General features: G+C 38.3%; 1 protein-coding gene across 2 annotated transcripts; it reads left to right on the top strand.

Moving 5' to 3' along the window:
- The first annotated feature begins 193 nt into the window (after positions 1–193).
- TERB1 (telomere repeat binding bouquet formation protein 1) lies at positions 194–19,253 on the top strand. 2 transcript variants are annotated; one of them, XM_075434075.1, is made up of 19 exons: positions 194–333; positions 3,466–3,576; positions 3,757–3,885; positions 4,358–4,489; positions 4,942–5,002; positions 5,095–5,210; positions 5,348–5,470; positions 6,010–6,162; positions 7,307–7,438; positions 8,845–8,970; positions 9,959–10,116; positions 11,090–11,451; positions 13,012–13,067; positions 14,085–14,177; positions 15,473–15,643; positions 16,121–16,201; positions 17,236–17,349; positions 17,748–17,860; positions 18,399–19,253. In XM_075434075.1, the coding sequence occupies exons 2-19, from the start codon at positions 3,468–3,470 to the stop codon at positions 18,624–18,626; spliced, it is 2,457 nt and encodes an 818-aa protein (XP_075290190.1). In that variant the 5' UTR covers positions 194–333; positions 3,466–3,467; the 3' UTR covers positions 18,627–19,253. The 2 variants fall into 2 exon arrangements, with proteins under 2 accessions (XP_075290190.1, XP_075290189.1); XM_075434074.1 differs by lacking the exons at positions 3,466–3,576; positions 18,399–19,253 and having other exon boundaries at positions 17,236–17,839.
- The last annotated feature ends 2,219 nt before the right edge of the window (positions 19,254–21,472 follow it).

Here is a 21,472-nt window from a genome sequence, read left to right as displayed (position 1 = left end):
CCCACGGCAGAGAGCGGGAGCCGAGCCCCCTCGAGAGCCGCCTGCAGTGAAAGCTGCCCGCCCAGCCGGGGCCCGCTTGGCGCCGGGGGCAGGGCGAGAGGGGCCGCGCGGGCGGCGCCTGAGGCGGGGCGGGAACGGCGGGCGGCAGCGCGGGCTCCCGCTCCCCTCAGGCGCGCGGCGGGGCAGCTACCGCGGTGGCGGACGGGCGCGGCGGGAGGGCCCCGGGGGGCCGCCGGGCCTGAGCGGAACGGCCTCCGGTGCCCGAGGAACAGGTACCCGCTCCGGGCCCGATTCCCCCTCCTCCTGGTGTTCCCCGCCGGCAGCTGGCTGAAGGTGGCTGTTGTGTTTCACCTCTAGGTTGTTGTGTGCCCCCCTTCTTTTTGAAATCTTTTATGTTTTATTTTCTGTTTATACTGGGGATGATCTGGAGTCCTTGTTACGACTTCAAAGCCGAGCCATGATACGGAGCTACAGATCATCCCTGGCTCACGTTTGCGAGGGGAGGAGGGGTGGGTGAATGCTGGAGCAGCAGACCGTGGAGGCCTTCCAGCGCTGCGCTGACCAGTGCTGCTCAAGGTAGCGGGCGCGGCTGGGGCGAATTTCTGTTTCTGTAGGACACGAACAGTCCAGACTTCTGCCGCCGCGCGGGACTTGGCGGCTGGGTGTGGGAAGGGAGGCATGCCCCGCGGCCGGCCGGCTGTCCCGCTGTGCCTGCGCGGGCGAGTCCGGCCGCCCGGGCCCTGACGAACTGGGACGTGCCTGTCGGCTGCCCCGCCAGGCCCCATCCATCCTGCCGAACACCCAAGCCGCGTCCTCTAATGCCGCTCAACGAACAAATGAATAGATGTCCGCTTTCTCCAAGAGTGTTTTTTTGAGGTTTGAAGGGATGATATTGGGTTATGTTCCATACCTGATGCGGAAGAGGTAATCTGTTTTACATGCAACACTTGCCAGAAGTCTGTTGCAGCCAATCCTGTTATTTTTCGTCTTTGCCCTGTGATGCAGCACAGAGTTGAGCTATTTACATTTTAATGTAGGCTGACTTATAAATGTTATTTTGTGTATTTTGTGTGTTGTAAAAGAAAAAGATCCAGTTAAGTTCAAGACACACCTTTCTATAGTGTTTAAAACATTTGTGCTTCTTATATTAAAGGTTCTTTAATTGTATAAACGTGTAGTTAATTAAACTTTATTGAAATGAAATTGGCTCCAAAGTGAGCTCTGTTCTATAGCCTTTCTTTTGTTAAGGAACATGCAGGTAGGTTTTGGTTTCTCGTAGGCTAGCAGGGTGGTATGGGTAGGGGCAAAGAGAGGTGAGGAAGACTTGCAAGCTTTCTGCTGTGGTGGCAGGGTTAAATCTGCGCGCGAATGAAATACATATATATTATCACTTCTGAAAGGGTAAAGGAAGATGAGCTCTTTTTAAACTTCCCCCCTGAAAACAGGCCCTTCACCAGTGCTACTGTAAGGACGTGTATGGAGCATTTCAACTAAGGGAAAGAGCAAAGGAATGGGAACAATCAGTAACTCTAAATGGAAAGCAGGGCTGGCAGCTGTCTTCATTAAGATGACAATGATATATCTTAGAGCCTTTGCTCTACTTTAAGAAGGGTAACTAATCTGTTATAGTAGATTTATCACTGATTTAAAGTTTTTACCTGGAGCTAAATAATTTCTGAGAGATTGAAAGAAGTTAACGGTGACACTTGCATCAACCATCCTTTGCGGTTGGGGCTTGGGGGATGGTTACGGGGCCATCATCCTGCTTCCAAACCTGAATTTCATTCTGGCTGCTGCTCGACTAACTCTCGGATGCTGGCACATTAGGTTTACGTAGAAGCAATGCTGTGGGCTTTTCTGGTTTACACGGTTCGCGTAGTATGGTAATTTCTTTGGTGAACTGAAATAAATTATTAGTTTAAGAAATAATGTCTCAGTTCATGCTCATTGTCTTTGATTTTGATCAATACCAGTTACGATTTAGTGGCTCACTGAGTAGCAGTAGGAGGTTGAATGTTTTGTAGTGGATGTCAGACACACTTGATCCTCTACGTAACATTACTTGGTGGTCTTCCTGCCAGTTGTTCTCTGATGACAAAGTTGGCAACCTATTGTGAGGAAAATTGGATCAGATCTATTGTGATAAATGACATGGAGCTAAGTATCGTTTTAATGACAGGGCCGTTTTTGGTGCCCCACAATGGTAACATAGTCACCTGATTTTTGCAAAATGGTAACTTTCAAAACATAGTGACACAGTAGTTACAAATGCAGTGTTGCTATAAAATACTGTATTTCCAAAGAAAATCTTTGCCGTACAAGAGCGTATTAAACCATGTGTGTCAGATCATCGTGTAAGACCAGAAAATCTGAAAGAGTGTATTTAAAAAAAAAATTAATTTATACTGCCTAGGATATTATGAACACTGCTAATCTAAACCGAAACACTTTTTCCTTGCCATTGTAGAATAAGAACAGGTATACAACCAAAAATGGAAAATGAAAAGGTGCAGAAAAAACAGTGTGGTAAGATACCTAATATAGTTTGTCATTTATTGTCTGCATCAATTTTATCAGGTTTTAGTAGACTGTGATAGGTCTGTCATGGGATGGTGAGCTGTTGGAAAATGTTCTTTTTCCTTGTTGCCAAGTTTTTGGGTTCTGTATTGGATAGCTAAAGCGCAAATTAATGACAAACTTTCAAACAGTAAATAGCATCACCACAAAGTCACCTTTTTTGGTGAATATTTACCCACATTCTTACTGTATTTTAACTTCTTTATGAAGCCCCAAACCTTTAAATATACAATGTCTGCTGTTAGTGTTGCAAATAATTATCAAATAAGTCTTTTTGCTATATCCCAGAGACAAAGAAACAGATTTTCAAGGTGATTTACCTACCTAGGGTTGTATGTAGGTGCCAGAAAATGCTTTTGTGTTAACTTACTCACCTAACAACCTGATTCAAGATTCTAGCTGTTGTGGTAAGTGATTAAGTTTTCAGTAACTAAATACCATATAGAAAGCCTTGGTTTGTTGGATTCTTTGCCTATTCTCTCTGTAGATTTTCAACTGTATTTTCACTCTGAATATTTTCATTATTCTGTATTATTCACTTAAATACTCTTACTGCACCTTGCAATTGCAAATTTAATACTTAGTAATTGACATCACATTTATTAACAGTTTCTAGTAATTAAAGGCCAGAAATATTAAAAGGGGTCTTTTAGTTTAGCAAAGGAAATCATGCTCAAATAATGAACTATGGAGAGGAATATTTTTAGGTTAAGTATGTTTGTTATTTATAGATGGATAGAAGTGGCGTAGCTCCATTTTTGCTCACTGTTTGGTTTTTTCCTTTGAAATACTCATACTACATTTTTGGGCAGGTTTATTGTAATACTAACTAGCTTAATATAAAGAAAAGACAACAATTTACATGAAGTTTTTTGGGTTTGCTCGTAGATATGAAAACAGATCTGAACTTACTGCTTGAATGCCTTAAATATCAGATGGACTGCCCTGTGTCTCAGAAAGAGGCTTTGATCACTATTTATTCAATTTGTCAACAAAACAGTAAGAAGCATTTTTCCCTAGAAACAGTGCAATTTTATGTTCACAATATACATTAAGCTGGTTGTCACTGCGAGATTTTATAACTTCTCAGACCTTAAATCCTCTAAATATTTTTTTACAAAGTTTTCATTTTACAGAGAAAAGCGTAAGTTTAATTTTTGTTCTTTTTTTCTGTTACAGGTGAAGCAAGCGAATATTTTCGAGAAATTGGTGGTTTGATGTTCATAAATGATCTTGCAAAGTCAAGTGTTCATTGCATAGTAAAGGAAGCAGCTTTATTTACCTTAGGAATTATAATAGAGAGTAATGGTAATAATAAGTAGTAGTATTTGTATTTCTAAGTGAGTTATGATTCCATGTTATTACTTCTGCTTGTGCTTTGTCTCCATTATTTTTTTGTCTCAAAGAATCATATTATGGGATTATCAGCTCGAGTGAGGGGCAGTAAAGGTGCTGCTGTTTCACTGTCTGTCCCCAGATTTGGAGAAATGCCTTGCTGATTTGTGTAGACAGCGTGCCTTTATGATACCAGACAGCTGTACTACTTCGCTTTCTCAGCAACAAGTGTTAATGACTCATAGGTTGTTCCAGAGTTTGCCAGGGTCCTGCCTGGTTTAGAACTGACCACAGGGGGAAGCCCTCAGTCACTTTATAGTCCTGTTTTGTCTCTGCTCCACATGTACTGGTTGCAACTGAGACTCTAGTTACTAGATTACAAAAATAGTTTGGGATGATGAATGGCTTGCTTTAGGACTTAATGATTTTTATTTTCTGGTTTCAGTTTATTGTCAACAAAGTTTGTGTACTTCTGCGTTGTTTGAAGACCTCATTTTATTTTTAATTAATAAGGATTCTGGTGTGAACTTGAAAAGAATGTCTGTTTATGTCATCTTAGTACTGGTTTCAAATAATAGTAAGTGGTGGTTTTTTTCCTGGGTTATAACACCAATTTTTTTCTATTTGCCAGTCTGCAGTACAGAAGTTTGGAACGATCAATAAGTAGTGTTTTGGTAAAGTTAATTTATAAAGATGAATGGTTGCATGTAGCTGAACCTGACGTGTGTAAGTGGATCACCACTTACTGGGACTTCCTTAAGTAGCAGGAAGTGTTTTAGTTCTAAAAATGAAATTATAGTTTAAAAAAAAAAATAATGCAAACCAGTAATTTCCAACAATGCATAGAAAAAAATAGACATGGAAAGAAACACAACATTCTTGCCAAAGTGTTGGTGTTTGTAATTTGTTTTTTAGGGGATACAACCTTAGGAAATGGAAATAGAATGTAAATGTGTAAATTAAACTTGACATTAAGATTTTGTCTCAAGTTGCATGTGTCTTTAGAGTCTTGTATGTGTTCTTTTTCAGAAAGTGGGCAAACTTATGTCAGAGATACAGGCTGCATTGGTCTTCTGCTACAGTTATTTAGGTAAACAAACAGTTTCAATTCAAGCAGAGATAGACTATTTAAGACTTATGTTTGCTTGATGATATGGGACTTGTTTGCATTGTTCTCAACAGAACAACTCTTTCCACATGTGAGATGAATCTGTCAGATGAAAATACTCATCAGTGCTATCAGCTGTGGTCTTCAGTCTGCAGTACTCTCTGTGCCTGTGTCAACAATCCTCAGAATGGTAAGTAGTGTTGTTAAAATTGTGAAAAAATTTAAAGTACTTCTTCACAGTGACAACAACTTGTTTTCATTTCTACTGTTCAAATTAAGTTTCATACTACATTTTCATTTGGGGTTATTTTTTTTTTGCTTTTCCAGAAGATAATCAAAACATTTGCTGTTCAGTTCTTCCATATGCCAAAGAGTGGCTCGAAAGTTGCACAGAGCCTGAGATAGTTCGTCCTATTTGTTCATTTGTTGGTCTCACAGTTGCAAATAACTGTAAGTGCAGCTCAATCTTTAAATAGTTTTTCTTGTGTAAAAGCTAGTTTAATTCAGTAGTGAAATGTTTGATTTCTTTTTGTCAACCGCTACAAACTCATTTGCTGTTTTTCCGACTTTTACTATGAAAACTATATTCCACCATCTTTGTTTACACTGCATTGTGCTTAAGTCTACAAATAGCTACAAACTGGCTATGTTTAGTAAGGTCAGTAAAAACTATTGGAAGCTGTTTTGATTAAAAGTGTTTTACAAATACAAGTCATTATTACATTTCTGAAAACAGTGACTTAGGTAGAACGCAGGCATGTTTGCCATCTGTATGCATGTATTAGGGCCATATGTTTCCTGCAACTATTTTATAAAATAATCACTTACTATGTTTCTCGAGATTAATATATATCCGACTTCTGTTGTATGGGTAGAAATGTAATGATTAATGCATGCACAGAAAAATTGTGATAAACCTAATTGATAAAATGCTAAAACAATTTGCGACTTGTATTATTTAAGACACAATTTTTCTTTTTTTCACTAAGCATATGTGCAGAAATATTTTGTTTCTGTTGGAGGATTGGATACATTAGCTAAAGTTCTCATCAAGCTTATGCATGATTCCTATATGAGTCACTCAAGCACAAAACTTGCAGCAGTGGTAACAAAGACTCTGGATGCCTGCATTGCTAATGACTGTGAGTGAAGAGACTACTACCATTTTTTATATCGGGTAATTTAAAAATGCAATTTTCAAAGTCTGCTTTTGGTGGAAAAGTGACATGAATAGGTGCTAAAAGGCAATTAAGTTATATATATCTCGTAGTTGATACTGCAGATTTTTTAAAAATTCAAACGTTTATATGGGGAATGATGCAGTTCATCTGAGGTGGGTTACTTTCCCGTTGTTGCTCAAATAAACATAGTAAAAGTTAAACTGTACTGAAAATTAAAAACAAGATACTAGACCTAGTTTTGTGTAAGTAAAGCTGAGAACTGAGCGTGACAGTCATCTTGGACCCTGGAGTTAGAGCTGTGTTTCTGCAGGCCTGTGCCTAAGCTAATAAGCTTTGTAAGCTTTAAGAGGCTTTAGTAACTCGGGCGTGGAGCTGAACAAATGTGGTACGTCTGCATAATACATCTTTACTCTCGTTTACTGCCTGGATAGTGCTGCCCTAATGAGGTATTTGTGTGTTGTATCAGGAGATTTTGAGAAACCTGTGAGCCTCATGAATCTGTGCTGTTGGCCGTGGTTGTTATATTTGACACCATAAGTGCTCGCTAACGGAAGTTCAAAAAATTTTAAAAGTATATACCTGCAGTAGTTTTGAGCCTAGTTTCAGAGAAGTTGGTGTGCAACAGGGTTAGGTTTCAGCATATATGTACTAGCAGTGGTGCTCCCCATGTCAGGAAGGGGTTGCCTTCTACCAGAAACATTCCTAGCTCTTTTGTGGCAGACAGTCTATGTGTCAGTCGTTGTTATACTCTTTCGTCCTCTGTTCTGGAGCTGATAAAGGACGTGGAGAGACTCAGCAGAGGTCTACAAACCTTGCACATTGCAAAGCCCTTGTTCATCAGAACTTCTACCACGTCTCTATACAGCACAGTCTGGGACACAGGGCAGTGTTGGTCATGGGGAGTAGTGCGGGCAGAAGTACTGCACCAGGAGGGCTGTGGTAATTTGAAGTGTTAAAATGAAAGAGAAGGAAGAGAAGGACTGTGCAGGCCCAAGGCTTCTAGAGGTCTGTAGAGCTCCCTTGAAAAACAGAATTTTATACTTGGATGATGCCTCTATACTTACTATCTAGTTTATTTTTCTTCAAATTATGTTTAACATAATAGCTGCCATGGGTGTTGTCTTATCAAAGTATCACACTGTGTCGGAGCTACTGAAGCTGCTGTCCAATGACACTCTGGATACAGGAGAAAAAATTAGTATTATTCTAACACTTGGACACTGTACTGAAGTTTGTGGTAAGATTTTTTTCTTTCTGTCAGTTTCTACTAAATTCTCATGCATTAACTACCTCAATGGCATCATTTCATCAAGACTGGAACACGAGGGAAAGTTCTATTAAAGAATGTAATATTAATACTCAGAAAAAAATGTTTGCTGTAATATTTCATCTTTAAATTTTAAAACCGGTTAGCAGATAGTACCTTTAAGAGCTTAGAAAAAGTAGACTGTTATGCAAGAATGCAGAGCTGGGCTTAGGTATCACTGGGTAAAATTCATCCAGATCTGAAACCTACTGCAATACATACATAGCAAATAAATGTTTTTGAGACCTGTTTTAATGGCCCTTGATAGATATAGCTTCTGTCTACTGTTTGCATAGTTACTGATTTTTTAAAAAACTATGTAACAGTGTTGATTTTGGAGTGACGTGGGTAGTAGGTGACCCTGTGATGTTTTTGCCAGACTCCTCAGGGCTTTCCCAAGCATATCGGGTAAAAATATAATGCTTAAGTTGGTATTTTGTGGTGGTACAAACAAACAGAATGGGAGGTTGTGAGATACTGATCATTGTTTATTTATACTACTGTTTTTTCTCATGAATGTTCAGAAGCACAAGAAAAAGGGATTATGTTCAAAAATCCTGGTTGATTATCATCCTCTAAATGTCAGTAACAAGTTCAATAATTAGCTCAGTAGGTCATATATCTGGTATTTTAAAAGACAATTTTTTGTGAAGAATTGAAACAAAGCTTAGTGGAAAATTTCTTTCAAACAGAAGTATGATTAGACCAACAGAATAAAAGTTTCTTTAAAAATGTAAACACTGACAAAATAATCATCTTTTGTTGATGCCTTTGTTTTATCAAGTTTAGACAACAACTATTTTTAGAAAGTTGTCAGTTTTATGAATACATACTGGAAATGAGATCACAATAAAAAAAATTAGCTCATTACATTGATAACAAGGAGGGACAGATTAGCTAGACCAGGATGAAACTACTAATTTTATTAGAGTTTTGCTAATTATAAACTTTAAGGTTTCGATAGTTCTGCATCTTAAGGCTCATACAACGTATATACTTTAGGAGTATATACCAGAGGAAAAGAAATACAGAAGCTATAATTCAAATGTTTTAGGCCACAATTAAATGAGCTTGGATCTCCATCAAATAATTTGTCCTAGCCCTTCTTCAGTTTTGTTACAGGAACTTTGAGCCATGGTCAAATCATTCTGTGTGGTCTAGAGCGCTTCTGCTGCAACCCGGGTAGCGGGCCTTTACAGCGTGCTTGGATCCATAATGAAAATCTCTTTTTCAGAATTTCCTTGAAAGTTATTAGCATTAGTTTCTAAAATTACTGTAAAATTAAGTGCGTATGAGGCTGAAACCAATGTATTTTCCTTTATGATGTCCTATTTTAGAACAAAACCAGTGTGAATTGCTCGAGAACAATGGTCTTCCACTTATGATTCAGGTATTAACGGAGTCTCATGACGAGGAACTAAACAAAGCTGCTACTTTTGTGCTGCAAAATTGCAAACGAATGAGTAAGTTTACTGCTATTGCTTTAAAAATTAGAGAGATGATTTCTATTTTTAAGTTCTATTGACTTTCTAAATTATTTTATCTGTAGCAGCCTTCTAATTCTATGTACTCCAAGAGATGTTTGTTTTCTTCAGAAAAGTTGCTTATTTGCCACCAGGAACTGATTATGGCAGCTGGGCAGAAAAAAGAAAAGTAGAAATTCCAGTGCCGTTGCAATAGTGCATTTGTGAAACCTGTATACGTAGGGCCAGTTCTTAAAAGCTTTCCCATTTATAAATTATGTGTAAAACATTAACATTGTCATTTAACATGCAATTGGTACTCTATGTCTGGGTATGTACCATTGTATATAGAGACTAAACTAGTAGATTATCAAGCCCGTAATCACCATGACTACAACTATTTTGCAATATTAAAAAATCTTGATCTTTATTTTTAAAGTAGGGTGTATTTTGAAGTATCTTGTTTAAGTTTTTTTAATTAACTGTATAGTACTACCAATGAAACAGAAAGACACCTTGTCCTTGAATCTCTAAAGCATGGAAGGTATTATGCAATTTGTAATTAGTAAAAAAACACGTATCTACACTTTTGTGCTGAAAATGGAACTGAGAATTTTTTTAAACATTCAGGGTGTGTTGTGATTTTCAGTGTCCATTAATATGGAGACGGTTTTTAAAAAGATACCAATACTGGTAAAGGACCTATAGAGTTAGGCTTAAGTCCGTGATAAAGTAATTTTTTACATCACAGCATCATTGTGTGAACAGCTTACAGTAACTGTAATTGCAAGCTCACCTCTTGTAACTGCAGTTTGAAGTGTACTAACATTTATGTGTAAATTTAAGTTATATGAAATCACTACTCAGAGATTATATTTTGCATTAAATTATTGGTGCTGTCCCTCAGCATACTAAAATATAATAAACACTTTTTAAGGTGTTCATTGATAAAATTTGGAATATTAATATTGTTTTATATTTTATAAAGCTGAACAATTGTCCCTGAAAATAAGTGATAATTCATTAAACATGAACAATGCAGAAGAGCTGGACATGCAAATCAGAAAAAGAAGTCTACAAGACTACTGGAAGAAAGCAAAAGAGATTTTACACAGAATAAACTTGATTGACAAAGAACATGATGAGGTTGGCCTATTTACCAAAGTAGCATAAAACTAAGCAAATTTTTTCTAGAGTTTAGGGAGAAATAGAAAGTAAACCCTTAAGATAATTTCAGTGTGAGCTGGAAAAGTAGGAAAAACATTGGATGTGTGTGAAACTACAACCTGCAACTTTTACCATTACCGTATATCGTACAGAGTTAGAAGTATTCAGGGCAATCGGAGAATGTGGGCCATCTGTATTTTTATGAAGCTTTTTAGTTTATTATAAAAACAGATTTTCTACAAAATTGAGATAAATTAGGTTGGAGAAACAAGAGTTGGATTTATTTTTAATTGCCAGGCATTTGAACCTATAATTTTAATATCTGCATGCATGAAAATGCCCATGATTCTACAGCTATGACAAGATAGATGATAATAAAAAATTTGAATATAAGCTGAAATAAAATTGTTTCATGTTTTCCTTGTGCCGTATAACTACTTGGTATCCCTGGGTGTGGAACAGCAAGTTTTTGAGCTATTTAGCTAGATTAAGTTACTTAAATCTTTTCATTTCTAGAAGTGCCTTGCAAAGGGTTGTCAAGCGTTGGAGCAGGCTGCCCAGGGAAGTGGTTGGGTCACCATCCCTGGAGGTATTTAAAAGATGCGTAGATGTGGTGTTTAGGGACAGGGTTTAGTGGTGGAGTTGGCAGTGCTAGGTTAATGGTTGGACTTAATGATCTGAAAGGTCTTTTCCAACCTAAACGATGCTGTAATTCTATTAGTAGCAAATTCATTGCTTCAGCCTGGAATGAGCACTTAATAGCTCCCCTTCAACACCTTCAGCAGCACAGCTGTCTTGTTGGTTCTCAACTCAGCCAAGGATTTTTGAAGCTTCTCAGGAATTTGCTTTACCTTCAAAGTTAGACTGGTCTGTCCTAGTTAATCTTATAACTAGATTTAGTTAATATTTTTATAGAGCTTTTATAGTCACTAACTAGTATTTTTCAATACAGGGAAGAGTGCAAGAAAGTGTATTTTTAGGCAGATCTTCAGAAGCCAGTACTGAAGCATCAAAATACCATGAAGTGAATCCTGCTGATCCAAAAACTTATATAGAAAGAACACATAAAGAAGTACTCTGTCCACAGTTGACCTTTAAGTCAGAGGGTCACGTTCTTGCTCCATCTGTAAATTCTTCTCCTCTGAAAAATGAAATCATGAACACTATGGATCCAGTAAATGCTGCTACTAGACAAAGTGAACAGAGTAATATTCCATGTGCAGTTAATGAACTGCAAACATACAGTGTACTTCAAAGTCACAGTATAAATGAAAAAAATGCTTGTGTAAAAAATCAGTCTACTGTTCAAGTAAGGTAAGTATCTTACACCTAAGCAGAAATACTAAGCAGTTTTACTTTAGCAATTTCCAAACTGAATGTCAGACTTTTACATTATTCGTTACTGTCTTTTTCTCCTAGTGAAAAGACATAGCCTTTTGGTGGCTCACTAGAGAATATTCTGTGGAAGTATTTTTGACATCACAGATCAAAAATTATAGACACCGTAGTAATAAAACCTTCTCATCTTTTTCTCTGAATGGTAGGCTTCTGACAGATTGTACAGAGAGCCTGTTCCAGGCCATGGTCTAATGCCTTCAACACAGTGACGGAAAAGAGTCCATAGTTTTTGCCTCAGTAGATCAACATTTGACCCATTGGTTTGGATGAAACCTCAAAGACTTCTGTAATACGCACTTAGTAGGAAAATAGCAGTTAAAAGACTCCTCTGCAAAAAAATGAAATTGGAGTGCCCACAAACTAGGGGAAACAGCTCCCCTGTCTCCTTGCATTTCTGCCCTCATATTCAGTTGCTTCCCTGCATGGGAAGAGAAAGGTGAAGCCTTGTGTAGTCATTCACTGTTCTCCTGCTTGTTGTTCTCGCACAAATGCTTATTTTCCTCTTATTCTTTTGCCTCTTATGGTTATCTTTCCTATTGATAAACAAAATAACAATTACAGGCAACTTGCAAGGGTAAATACAGGTGCCATTATCTTGAATTTATATCCCTCTAGGCAGGCATGAGAGAGTATGAACAAAACTACATTTCTCCTTTTTTTGAGTTCCACATTTTTGTTGTTCTTTTTATATGTGGCTAGCTGGACCCTGCTCATACGCAGGTTCCTTGAATGCATTATATTGTAACTTTGCAGCTACCACAGAAATTAATCAAGAATCTAGGATATTTTCTATTGTACATTCAGGTAAATTTTGCTTTGCCACTGATTAGTATACTTTCACACAGCTTCTTTATTTGTTGTTCTGACCTCTGAAGCACAAAACTATTAAGGAATTTAATTTTTTTTTGGGGAAAAAAAGCTTTCTCTTTGCATATGTGTTTATGTGAAAACAGGAGTTACCCAGGCATAACCATGGATTAGGCTCCTTGCTCCTCCAGTGTTTGGATGTAGTCAGTGACGTAGAAAAGTGCATGATCACCATATCATAGGAGCATGTTGGTTGCATAAAAGTTAAGAAAAGAAGAAAATCAATTACCTGTTAGAGCAATTGCTACATCTGGTGAAGGCTACAGTATTTTGAAGACTTTGTGAAAGTTCTCTGTGCACTAATCTTTACGTGACCCAGAATTGCAAATGACTCTGGAAACCAGCATCCCTTGAAAGCACCGCATTCCAAATGATGGAACAGAGGGGTTGAGCAGCACTGCAGGGAATGCTAATTGCAGATCTCTGGTAAACAGATTTGTAGTGCACAGGGATTATATGCTGAATGCTACAAAACCAGTAACTTTATATATTCAGTGTGCCTTTTGTTTTGCTTTTGGAGTGTGTCTACAGGAAAATTTACAGGTAAATGTATGTTGTGCAGTTTGATTTTATTTTTTTTGTAATTTGTTCATGTTTTGATCTTCCCAGTGAACACTTACAACCAGCAGAGACTGTTAAAAATATGAAACAGACATGCACATCAGGTACAAATAGTTAAACATATTCCTTTCTTAAATAATTTTGTTCTTTATGAGATTTTAATTAGTTTTGTGTACTTTTATCACTACTTTTTGTCAGGTGTTATGTATCATTAGATGACGGAGTACACGATGTATAATATCCTTCAACTGTTTGCATAGTTTTGGAATTTTATATGGTATACCATTTTAACAGAGGAATATTTATTCTGTTTTTATTCTAATACATATTTTGGCATTCTTTTTTTAAGTGATTTAAACTATTCAAATGAATGTATCACAGATAAACATTCTAAGTTCAGTCTGAATGCATTCCATACTGAACAATGAAAGCCATTGATAGAAAATGCATGAGGATCCTGGTTTTTTTCTGTACTTGGAAGACTGGGGATAGAACTTACCTGTGAGCGTGACTTTCGCCTGAAGCTATTCCGATGTGTTGAACATGTGTTTAAGATAAATGTTTTTCAGATTTGCATTGATCTTCTTAGTCTGATATATTTATTTCAGAATTGGGATCTGTTCAGTCAAATATTTATTCATAATTTAGTTTCCTGTTAACTTATAAAATCTATAATTATTCATTAGATTAATATTTGCCAGAGTGGTAGCTTTACAGGTGTCCAAGCTGATCTCCAGGTTGTATCTTTTTAAATGGAGAATAAGCATTATTCCGGTAATTACATTTTTGAGCATGTGATTCCAGATAGAAATAAAGTTTATAGGGCTTAGTTAAGCAGTGTAGTTTACAGTTTTATTTTGCTGTGTTCAAGTTGAAGTAATGTGCTTTGGGAGGATGATGAAAAAGCACTGAATGAAATGTAATTGTTCTGGATTTACAAAAATGTAAATACTATCCATTTAACTTCAGGAATTTCATTTGGATCTTCTGCTGTTATGTAAATTAAACTTTAATAATCTACAGATAGAAAATACAGTTGAATATAGATATGCTGATGCATGATTACCATGCCAAAGGATAAGTTGCATTTTCTTGGTGGCTTTTTTTCCTTCCTAATTTAGATTGGCATTCATTCTACTCGGAGATAACCAAGGAAGAAGAAAGCACTTCAGCTCCATCTGCGTCCCATAAAATGGCAGATTTAAGGTGTTTAGGTAAATATTACCTTAGGTCTTTCTTTCTTCAGAAAAGAAGCCTGAAAGGGTCAATAATCCAGTAAGTGAACTGACATTACAGTAATTTTAACATATCTATTCGATTACCTGTTATGTAATTCTTAACTGCTTCTTTTCCTTTTTCTCCCCCTAAAATAAATCATAAATATTGAAATAAAGCTCATGTATTCCAGTTTTGGTCTATGTATCTTTCCTTAATGTGGGTTTATTGACAAACAGAATTTACAACAGATGAAAAGATGACACACTACTTACAAGAATAGTTAAGAGCGGGTGTTCTCCTCTGTTCTCTGATTGGAAAGAGGGAGGAATCATGTAGCCCGGCTCAGTTCCCTCATGTATTCCCCTGCTAAGCCTCATAACTATTCTGCAGCCTGTCTGTTTTCTCTGCCTTGCTGCTCTGCAGTACAGGCACTCAGTTTTTAGTAATCCATGACTGCAGCCCCCAGTTACCCTATCTTCTACTTCCTGAACATGGTCTATCAGTAGGTTTTAAGAATGCTGCTGGTACTCAGGATTTGTAAGTGGATTTTGTAATCAAGCCTCTGTCTCTTTATTTAAAAAAAAAGGCCCCCCCCCAGCAGCCCATAACCCCCTCCCTCTGAACATCATTTAGGCATATGATATGAACTCACATTGTCAAACTAAATTCAATCTGAGCTTTAGCACCGCTTCATCTTAGACTAGAATATTGCAGGTATGTACCAGTGCCCTTATAATTCCTCACAGTGCAGAAGTTCTCCTTCTCCTTCAGCTGACGTAAATGACTGTGAGAACATCCAAGAATAACTAAACCATAAATTACCCTAGGAATGTCCTCAAAAATGAACAGGAAAGCTTCCTGTGAGGAAATTCGTACCTAAGCTAGACTTACCATTTATTCAGGTTAATACAGATAACTGTTACAACACAGAGAAAGTTTCGAAGTATAGCAAAGACATGTTTTGTGTCCTGGATAAATGTGTAAAGGGAACTGAGGCCCCCTCTCTTCCCATCCCACTAATATTTTTACTTTTGTAGAGGATCTGTGCCTCATTTAGTACTTCTGGAGCTGAAGTGCAATATAACTTGGTCTCATATTGAAAACACTTTTTTTTTTGAGAGCAAGTACAAAACAATAACTAAATATGTTCAAGAAGATACATAAAGTGTAACCTCTTTTGAGATGTGTATATGGAAAACGGGAGGTCAAATTGTAGATGAGTTAGTGAGCAAAATAAAATGCTATAGCAGTTGTGCTTACTGTTTGTACAATATCCTATTTTTTTTCCCAGGTTGTACAGCAGGAGGACTGTCCTTCAATAGTAAAACCTTTACCAAGATGTTGCAAAGTTGTCCATGCCTGTGTGACCGTCACAAAGTCATTCTGGAAGCTGAAGAAAGATACAAAAAAGAACTTCGCAAACTGGCTGTTTGTAACAACAGTAGATATGCAACTCATGAGAGTAATAATTCTTTTTTTTTTTTTTTTTGTAGTAGTTTTTAACTGTTTAAAATTCTGAACTTTTTTTTGGTCTGATTCTGATTGTCCTGCTCTTGTAAAGTCACTCATTTAATTTGATTTACCAGTGATTTGTAGTAAGTGAGATTGGAACTAGCCACTTTTGTTTTAAGGATCTTGTGTATTTCTTGGCAGTAGTGATACAACCTCATTATAGGCTTTGATGAGACTCTGTCCTGTTTGCCAGAGTTAGTAAAGTACTAATAGAAGGGAATATATTAAGTTGAAATAAGTGTGAATGGATGTCTGACATCATAACAAGATAATTTCATTCTAATATTACGTACTTATGGATATAAGAGTCTTATAATTCTTACATAAAAGTGCATCCTGTATTTTTCTAGTTTAAAAGAGGCATTTTGAAAATTAAACAATTATTACTTACTGGCATTTGTACTGGTGTCCGTCTTGTGTTTTCCAGAAATACTGCTGACTCCAGTGAAGAAAGAAAGGCTGCATACAGAAAGATCAACTTTCAGGAGCAAAAAGGATGGTTTCCAAAGTAAGAGCTCGGTTGGGAATTTAATGCAAAAAGTCTTTACTGTCCAAGTAAATCTTTTGCAGGACTTTACTGTGGGAGGCTGTGGATAGGGGATTACAGAGGTTTTCTGTGGATTCTGTGAAAAATCTATATATTAATAGGCCAGAAAATGCATATTCTATAATAATGAAATTGTGTTATGCACATTCGTTCACAACAAAGTTATCTGGCACTTGCTTTGTAGATGCTGCTTTGAATCCTGTCAGGGTTCCTTCCATGCCATCTGCTATTTCTTAGTTTTATGGCCTTATTTTTTGAAATGGAGAAGTATAGTCGGGCTCAGAACACAGTACAGTTGCGTGTTCCTGGATTCAGCATCACTCTGTTAAAGTTGTAGCCATGTTATCCCGTTAGCCCTGTTTCTGTTCCTGCTTGGAGCTCTGCTAAGGACTTGGCTCTCTGTGCGCTCAATAGCTAAAAGGCTAAACCTTAACCTATACAACAACAGTAGAGCAAGTAACTGGGAACAACCTGTCAGAAAAGTACAGCAGATCTATTTACCTGTCCTGTATTATGAGGTGTTGAATAGGATGTTATTAACAAGGCAGAAGTGGAAAAGTGAATATAAGTTCCATCAATTTCTGCAGTGCAGTTTAGGAACTCTATGTTTACAGAACCATCAGCTACCCATAAAAACTGGTATGCTTCATGATACACAACAACTGTCTGTTTCTAAATAGCAGAGCACATCTCTTTCGCAGTATTTTATTCTGTAATGTAGCAAAAAAGTTAATGGTTATAATTTTTTTTCCTTACTCTGCAGATACTATTTTTTACATAATTCACAAGGAACTTTCTTCAGAATGTGGTGTTTATTGGGTACAAAGTAAACATTTTATGAAATAAACTGAATTTCCCAGTCTTTCTTCCAAGACTAGACAGTAGTATGGCTCAAATTCTCTCTTAAATTTTAATGCCTAAAACATTACCTATGTTTTGTGTCTTTTTTAAGAAAGATGCATAATTTTCTATTGTTTGGGGTTTTTTTTTTTAAGGTATTCTTTTGACTCCAATTAGAAAAAGCAAACCTGATACTGCAAATAGAGATGAACATATTAAAAATACTGGGTTGACCAATGACTATAACTTGAGACCTATGTATGAAAAGTGTGAGTATTACTGGAAAGTTAATTCCTTAATAAGAATAACTTGAAGATAAAGTTTTGCATTTAGGTCAGGGCATTGAGAAAAGCACCTGTGATTGCTATTGGAGACAAATGGCTAAGAACTGAAATAAATATGTTCTTATACCTTCAATCATAGCGTTGTTGATGTTTGAGTTAATTCTTATTATTTGCTAGTTGCTTCCAATGTATAAATAATCCTCATGTGTTAATATCAATGATGAGAAAAAGACCTAATGAAAATAAGATATTACTAATAAAGCAATATTTACATATTCATGTTCATTAGAAGAAATGTTCCTTTACAACCCTGTATTCAGTTTTACAGTAAATTTCAGTTAGTTTAAAGTAACCAAGAGGTGGCTTTGTTCACAATTTCATAGCTTTCCAAAAAAACCAAGATGCTAACTTGAAGAGGCAGAGAGTCAAAGAAATGTGCAACCAGCAATGTCAGTGCTTAAAAGAAAATTGCACATATTCACTTGACAAAGATGAGGTTAGTTATGCAAAGCCTAATTATACGCTCATGTATTTATAAATGTCTAAATAAAATCACTAGGAATTGCATAATTTCTTTTAAAGTCACCTTTAACAGAGGCCCAGTAGCAAACTGAACCTTAGGAAAAAGATAATCCTCTCTGTGGATCCTACTCCAGTGATACTGATTTATCCCTGAGATAAGTATTTTTCAGTTGACAGTCCTTTCTGAATAATGGGTATGAAGGTATGCTTTTTCCTGCACTAATGAATGTTTACATAGTATAGATATAACAGAAACCTAAAGGAATAAACATAGTAAAGGTGTAAACTATATAGGCATGACAGAAATGAAGGTAAAGGTCATGAAAAATACTGTATTTCAGTAAGCGGGTCACAGTGAGGAAATCTTTAAGAACCACTGTTGTCCTGACAAAAGTTATCACTTCCTTAGAACTACTTAAGATTGTGTTGTCAGTAATAATGGTTTACTCCCAAATGTGAAATAGTATGTAAATTAACATAATTTTCAGTTACACCAAACTAAATATTTGTAGAACAATGAAATATGTTCCCTGGACATGAACACAAGAACTTTAAAGAAGAGAAGAAGAACCCGAAAAGATTTCACAACTGAAGAGATTAACTGTCTTTTGAATGGAGTAAAACAAATGGGTCATCACTGGAATTTAATTTTGTGGTCTTACCCGTTTCAGAAAGGACGGACAAGTGTTGATCTTTCCAAGAAATACTACAGGTTACAGTTGCAAGTAATCACAATTTAATTTTCTACTAATGCTGTATGCTGTCAGCTCAGTTCTCAGCTTTTGGCCCTGAATTGGCTTGCAGAAAAAGGACAGGCTGTCAGAATTTGCAGCCCGTGGGACTGTGCTTTGTGTCCGATCATTGCTGTGCGCACCAAGCATTAGAATGGCCTCCAGTGTAACTCAGTCAGGGCGTGTGCCTGGAGAGAGCGCTGAACTGGGTAAATGTTAGAGAGCCTTTGAACCTTCCAGTGCCACCTGACAGGATACAAAGAATTTCAGTGAAGGACTCTAAATTAATCGCTGCATTTGTCAGGAAGTTGATGTTTTCTCTGTTCAGTCTCTTTGCTGATGATGGCTTGTGAAAATCTCTCTGGCAGTTTTCATGGTGTTTAATATGTACTCTTGTTACGCAGAGGGGCTGTCTGTGGGAGGAGCAGAGAGCAGTTCTGCTGTGTGCCGGGCATGGGTGGGAGCGCTTAGCGGCAAGTGGTTTTCTACTGAAATGTTTTCTAAAGTTGGGCAGTGTTTTGTGTAAATGTTTGTCTTGATATTTTCCCTTTAATCTCCATTTTATAGAGGCAAGAAAAAAACAAAGATCATCAGTAACATCTGTCAAGAGTATTTTGGATTTTGTTGCCGAGTGTTGAAGAACAACATTGTTAACAGTGAGGTATTGTCACAACAGTACAAGCCCTTACAGAATTTAGATTGGCTCGGACTCATGTGTTTCAGTCATAACATTCACTGACAGAGTTGTTACGCTTTGTAAATTTAAATTACATGTAATTTGATAAGTTGGGGTTTTTTTTTAATAATGCTAAGGTAGCTAACAAACTCTTTATCAGTAAAATTTATGGTTTTTTAACTTAATTTAACCTCCTTGAACATTTGATTTACATAATGTTTGATTTGGCTTTCTGTTTGAATCTTTTTGTAGTTTGCTTTACAGCGTTTGTAAGAAAAGGCTGTTTTGCTAAAATGAATATTTTGTGTCAGAAGCTGATAATTGTTAATGTGTCTGAATTTGTTACCTCTTAATCAGTGAAATGTTTAAAGCATTTGGCATATTTTGTGATGCATTTGATGTGCTGTGCGTGCAGAAAAATGTGCCTATGACAGAAGACACCAAATGTATGGTTAAACACTGCTGTAGGTAGTAGGCAAGTCCTACATTGGTACAGTAAGTAAACTGAAACGGAAAGCACGTGCAAACTTAGTAACTTCTGGGTAGAGGATGCAGTGTGTGGCTCAGCTGCAGCACTTCTTGACGGGTGTGAATGGCTGGGGTAACATTCCTGGACCTACCTAAAACACTTCAGTGTTGAGTGAAGATGAAAGCAGGTACTGATAAAATTTGGCTTCTGTTTGCAGCTGGATTTTTTTTGCTGCATTATTCGAGTAAGCAAGCAGAGCCATTGCTTCTGCTAATTACACAGTTTTTATAGAAAGCTTTAGAGAAAGCCTCAGCAACTTGATTTTTCAGTAATAGCCTTAGTATTTAATTTGTATTTTTTATCTGTTCTGATGAAGGAATGATTAATTGATAGTTGATTTATTATGGGAAAATTTTTTTTCTTATTAGCACTAGGCTTTCACTACGATGTAGCTTAAATGCTTAAAAACAAGCAAGACAGCCACAGACTGAAAGACTTTCAGTAAAGATGATGCCATCTTCTAATATTTTCAGATGTTGCAAATTGGTTTTTTTATTATTAAAATAGTCAAGCATCTGTAAAGGAAGTCTTTGAGTGGAGCTGTTCCAAGCAGCGCAGCTAAATCCCGGCGTATGGATGTGCAGGCTATGAGCCCACCAGACGCAGGAGGAGCGGCACGCGGGACAGGGAGGTTTTGGTCTGTCACATGCACCGCAGAGCGTTTTCCAGGGACTCCAAAGCTGGCCTCGGCAAGCTGCTGCTCCGTCTGTGGCCCGAGGGTGTGTCAGTAATCCGGATTATTCTGGCCTAGAGATGTTTGAAGGGGAGAAAATACGTAAGGCGTAGATCTTCCCTTGACACGAAGTCAGAGTGTCACCATAGTGACAGTTTGCTTAGTGCGAGGTATGGTGGCGGCCAGAGTCCCTGACCCCAGCTTCTGGTCGGAGTAGGGCTCGCGCCAAAGTTAGTCGAGGTCTGGAGATCTTCTGGGGTGGAAGATCTTTGGGCAGCCCCATCCAGCGCCGCAGCGGCTCTCACACCGAGCCGTTAGGTGTTCTGGCGGGATCCGCAGGGAGACGTCGCGGGCTGGGCGCAAGCGGAAACCCCTTGAGCGCCTTTGCGCAAGTCAGCTGGTTTCTTTCTCCTTTTGGCTGACTGTACAGTCTTGCTAATCGTGTGAATTTTCTCGCAGAAAATGCTTTGAAATCCACACGTAATGTGCATCATAAAAAATGTAATTGCATAAGAGTGATTAACGCCACTTTAAGGCTGCTAAGCTACCCCGCACCGCGTTTCAGCACTGTGGAAAGCTGCACCGGCTGGCGCCTCGCGCGGGAACCCTCCTTCACAGAAACCCCGGGCCTCGCTTTGCAGCGGCGGGAGCAGCAGGGCCGAGCGGCGCGGCCTGCGCGCGGGGGCGGCGGTCGGGGCTTGCTTTAGCGGGAAGCACCCCCCCGGCGGCCCTTCCACCCCAGCGCACGGCTGCGCTCAGCTGCCGCGCTCGGCCCCGTGCTGCCGCGGGGACGGGGCCCTCGCCGGGGGACGCGGCCGGGCCCCGCCGCAGGGCGCCGCCGCCCCTCGCCGGCACCAGGGGGCGCTGCCGGCGGCGGCCCCGCCCGCCACGGAGGGCACCGCCCAGGGCGGGGAGCGCTGCCGGGGCTGCCCGGGCGCCGCCTGATCGGGAAGCGGCGCGGGGGCGGCCGCAGCGGG

Source organism: Opisthocomus hoazin, chromosome 12, assembly GCF_030867145.1.
Source record: "Opisthocomus hoazin isolate bOpiHoa1 chromosome 12, bOpiHoa1.hap1, whole genome shotgun sequence".
NCBI lineage: Eukaryota > Metazoa > Chordata > Aves > Opisthocomiformes > Opisthocomidae > Opisthocomus > Opisthocomus hoazin.
The sequence above is the reverse complement of the archived record's forward strand: the minus strand, read 5'-3'. Positions and strand labels throughout refer to the sequence as shown.

Excerpts from the sequence above, each read along its gene's own strand:
- TERB1 (XM_075434075.1), top strand. The coding sequence starts at position 3,468 with ATGAAAACAGATCTGAACTTACTGCTTGAATGCCTTAAATATCAGATG. Across the intron at positions 7,439-8,844 it reads ACACTGTACTGAAGTTTGTG|AACAAAACCAGTGTGAATTG; the intron begins GTAAGATTTTTT and ends GTCCTATTTTAG. Across the intron at positions 8,971-9,958 it reads GCAAAATTGCAAACGAATGA|CTGAACAATTGTCCCTGAAA; the intron begins GTAAGTTTACTG and ends TATTTTATAAAG.